Genomic DNA, 3657 nt, shown 5'->3' with positions numbered 1-3657 from the left:
TGGCTCAGTGATTGGAGCGCGAACTTACTGACCGGAATGTCCGTGGTTCGAACCCGACCTCCGCCACTCGACTTCCCCCTTCTAGGCTCTGTGCATGGATAGCCGTTGCGGAAACAGAAGGAAACACAGGGGCTTGGATACTGACAAGTTTCCCAAGCCTAAACAGCAGAAGTCGAGAGAGGTCGAGTTCGAACCACGGACCTTCCAGTCAGCGAATTCGCGCTCTAACCACCGAGCCATCTCGCCCCGTTTCACGAGACGTTATCCTCACACCGCAGTTATCTGAAGTAAAGTAAGTGTGGTGGATGCCTCTTTTGCTCTTACGGTAGGGCGTTTTACCGGGATAAGGTGATTGTTGAATGCAAACTGCTACCTAGAGGCACGGACGCGAGCGCTTGTTAGGAATTGGCTGTAGACAACTTCGACAAGTTCGGAAAGTCCGGTTATGCTAATCCGTTGGGCACTACGGCTTACAGTATCAGTTTGCTGCAGTTGGTCATCTTGGTTATTGATCAGATGGCTATTAATCCGTTCGCCGAGCTTGGCAATTGACTTGCAAACGTTTCGTCACCATCCTAAGAGGCATCATCAGTGCGCATTTGGATGGGCCAACATCTAATTGGTGAAAAACAGCTACCTTTGTTAGTGAAATACACTCATTTGTAAAGAAATTTGATTTTGCGAGAGAAGCATCGGTGTTGAACACTGATGTCATGCTGTCGATGATGATGGTGATGATGATGATTTGCGAGAGACCCTCCTGGAACCCAGCTGAATCTCTCGTGATTTTTTCAAGCAACTGAATTTACCACACCAGGCCGCCCCATGTTTCAATCACTACGGTATTGGAAATATCGCGATACATGTGTATTCGTGATGCACTACTCATAAGGTTGCTGAAAATTCATCAACCCACGATCGGCTTCGCTCTTCTCGGGGCTCATCAAGTAGGCACATTCCCCGAGTTTCCTCAACCTTATGTTCCTACTTGAACCAAATTGCACGGAGTTAGCGAAATACACTCATTCGCACACAAATTAGGTTTTGCGAGAGACCTACCTGAAACGCAGCTGAATATCTCGTTTGTGATGTTTCCAGGCTACTTTTGTTGTTTGAGTGCCCCCTCCATAGCTCCACTCACCCGTGGATAAAACAATGCCAACTGAAGCCACTTTCTCATGATATGTGGTTCACATTCAAGTGACTGAACTCAACCGCCTACATTGTGCCAACATCAAACGGTAATACTGTTTGTAACGTTGGGTACTTTGGATGCGTTCCCGCACTTTACATTCGAAACGGAGAGATGTTTTGAAACAACATGGGTTTATGTTTTCCTGAACGATATATCCTAGCCTGACTGGGCTTGCATCAAAACTTGCTATACACATACTGATAATGTAACAATGAGCAGTTTTTATTCCTTTTTTCCAAAACGGTTTATATTTGCTGATGATAACTCTTTCCCTTAACTAACTCCCCGCGTGTTTTCACTTTGGTTATCAGCGATTCTTGGCCCTCCTAAACAACTGTGACCAGTCAGCTTTCGAGGACATCCTTTTCGAGACAGTGCGGTGGTACGCTTCCGTGGTTTGCTCCGCCCAGATTTACCGAGCTTCCGACGACGAGTCATTTGTTGAACCTGCTGCAGAAACTGGCAGTAGGCCCAACGAAGCTGAGTACATCAAGTTAGAACGGTCCCTGTTCGCAGCATTCGAGGCTTTCATAGCTGAAGAGGAGGAGCCTAGTTCAGAAACATTGGCTTCTCTTGAGAAGCGTTTGAATGCTTTGACTCCAGATGGGAATGTCATTTGCGGCCATATATTCCAACAACATGAACCTACTTACTCTTGCAGGTATGGAATGTTTTTGTAATTCCCTTCCGGATTGCAACCTGCATGTGACTGACTTAAAAATGGTGAACTTTGGTCGTAACATATCTCGACAAATGTGGTCGCAAAGAGGAGCAGCTGCTGGATTAGAACGCAAGTATAATAGTTGCGCATTCAATACGCTGCATCATTGCTTCATCGAGGAGGTTGTTATCTTTGAGCTGTTTTGCAGTTGACAGCTGTCTGCGAAATTCAGTGTGGATCCATTTTGCTACTACTTGACCTCATGCCGACCTCCGGGTCTGCATGATGAACATATGTTCACGTGCATATTTAGTCTTTTGTAAAAGTGGTTTATAACGCTGGAATACTGCTCCAAATTTGCCAACATCTTCGCTGTATGTGAAATAAGTTAGTGTTGAGGTGATTAGGGAAACAGAATGTCTCCTAAGAAGCTATCTGTTATGCGGAAGCTCACCGTTCGCCGCGTTTCTGATGTGACCATTGTTTGTGATAATTTAACTTCGGACTTTGGTACACATCTTTCGCAGTCTACCGGGTCCCTGCTAGGTAGGTCCGGAGTTAGTAGCATGCTTTCACAACAAGACCTTGAATGCGTCCTCTGTACTCATTATTCCTATGAAGGATACGATCAGATAATCACCATCTGATCAGGCCTTCAAAATTTTATCAAGACTCGTTAGGGTTCTTCTAATTTACTGGTTACAACAATAACCAGTTCACTCGTTCTACTTTTCCTACCATAGCGTTTAGTCGAACTCCTTCTGAATTCACGTTGAAAGGATTAATGTGCAGAGTGAAATCGACGGGCAGTTTCCAAGAATGAGTGATTGTTGTATGGCAGTGATTCTTGCAGCCTTCGAGGCCTTCGCCTCCGAGGCTTGGTTGTATGTTCCTGTTTTCCTGTGATCGAAGCTGTAGCAGCTGGGACCAATGTGCCCATGGCACATGGCTTGTAGCTGATAAGCTGAGTTGATTGTTTGCAGCTTTCAGGGGTGATTTAGTCGTCTCTGCCTCATTATTTCTCTTTCTATTCGCCCCGTTGAAACACGTGCGCATTTTTCATATTTTAGGGACTGCGCCATGGATTCCACTTGCGTTTTGTGCCGACCCTGTTTTTTCAACAGTATACATGTGAAGCACAATTACAAGGTGCGTTTTAACTGGGAGAGGGTGGTCATATTTTTGTCCAGTGCATATCTAGACAAACTCACCCTACTTTTTCTTCTCATCACATGCGTACAGTAACTGTGACAGTGTAATAACGAATAGTTGTTCAACAAGTTCACTTTCTATTGCTTTGTTGTACCTAATTACAACCCCCTGCAGTACCTTAGTGTCGGAAAAAGTCACGAGCAAGAAACACATCAGCTTTACTGCGAAAAAGCGAGTGTAAAAATTACAAGGAGCATCGTGGTATTCTAAAACGCACTTTTTACCCTGGATCCGAGCTGCCCGATGGGCTTTGGGTGATTGGTTGGTGCTAACCCCATGATATGCCCGAACACTCGTCATCATCAGATTTGTTGATTGACTGCTTGAGTGTCCTATCGGCGACCGGATTCTCTGTCCCGGATGCTTTACGGCTTCCCTACTGCGATTTTGAGGGAGTTTTGGGAGTCTCACTAAGTTAAGGGCATTCTAGAGTCTGACACTGCTGATACCCGGTTCAAGATAAGATTGTCGGTTCAGGTCGAGTTGGAAGAGTTCCTCCTGTTTTCTGATGCGATCGGTTCAGCATCTCGGTTGCAGCGATTGGTCGGTCGTAGACGGTGCAGATGGACCAATGGTCATTCGGACTGGC

General features: G+C 45.6%; 1 protein-coding gene across 1 annotated transcript in view; it reads left to right on the top strand.

Annotated features, from left to right (window-relative positions):
* Window positions 1-1506: 1506 nt before the first annotated feature.
* The window catches only part of T265_13254 (hypothetical protein), a gene marked incomplete at both ends in the record, with an annotated part of 67862 nt that continues 65711 nt past the window's right edge, over window positions 1507-3657 (top strand). Inside the window, 2 exons of the mRNA XM_009167955.1 lie at window positions 1507-1856; window positions 2927-3005. Of these exons, the coding sequence (XP_009166219.1) occupies window positions 1507-1856; window positions 2927-3005 (429 nt within the window). The remainder of the gene's footprint in view (window positions 1857-2926; window positions 3006-3657) is intronic.

The sequence above is a fragment of the Opisthorchis viverrini genome (genome assembly GCF_000715545.1).
Source record: "Opisthorchis viverrini unplaced genomic scaffold opera_v5_49, whole genome shotgun sequence".
Classification (NCBI taxonomy): Eukaryota; Metazoa; Platyhelminthes; class Trematoda; order Opisthorchiida; family Opisthorchiidae; genus Opisthorchis; species Opisthorchis viverrini.
This window is presented reverse-complemented; position numbering and strand designations above follow the sequence as displayed.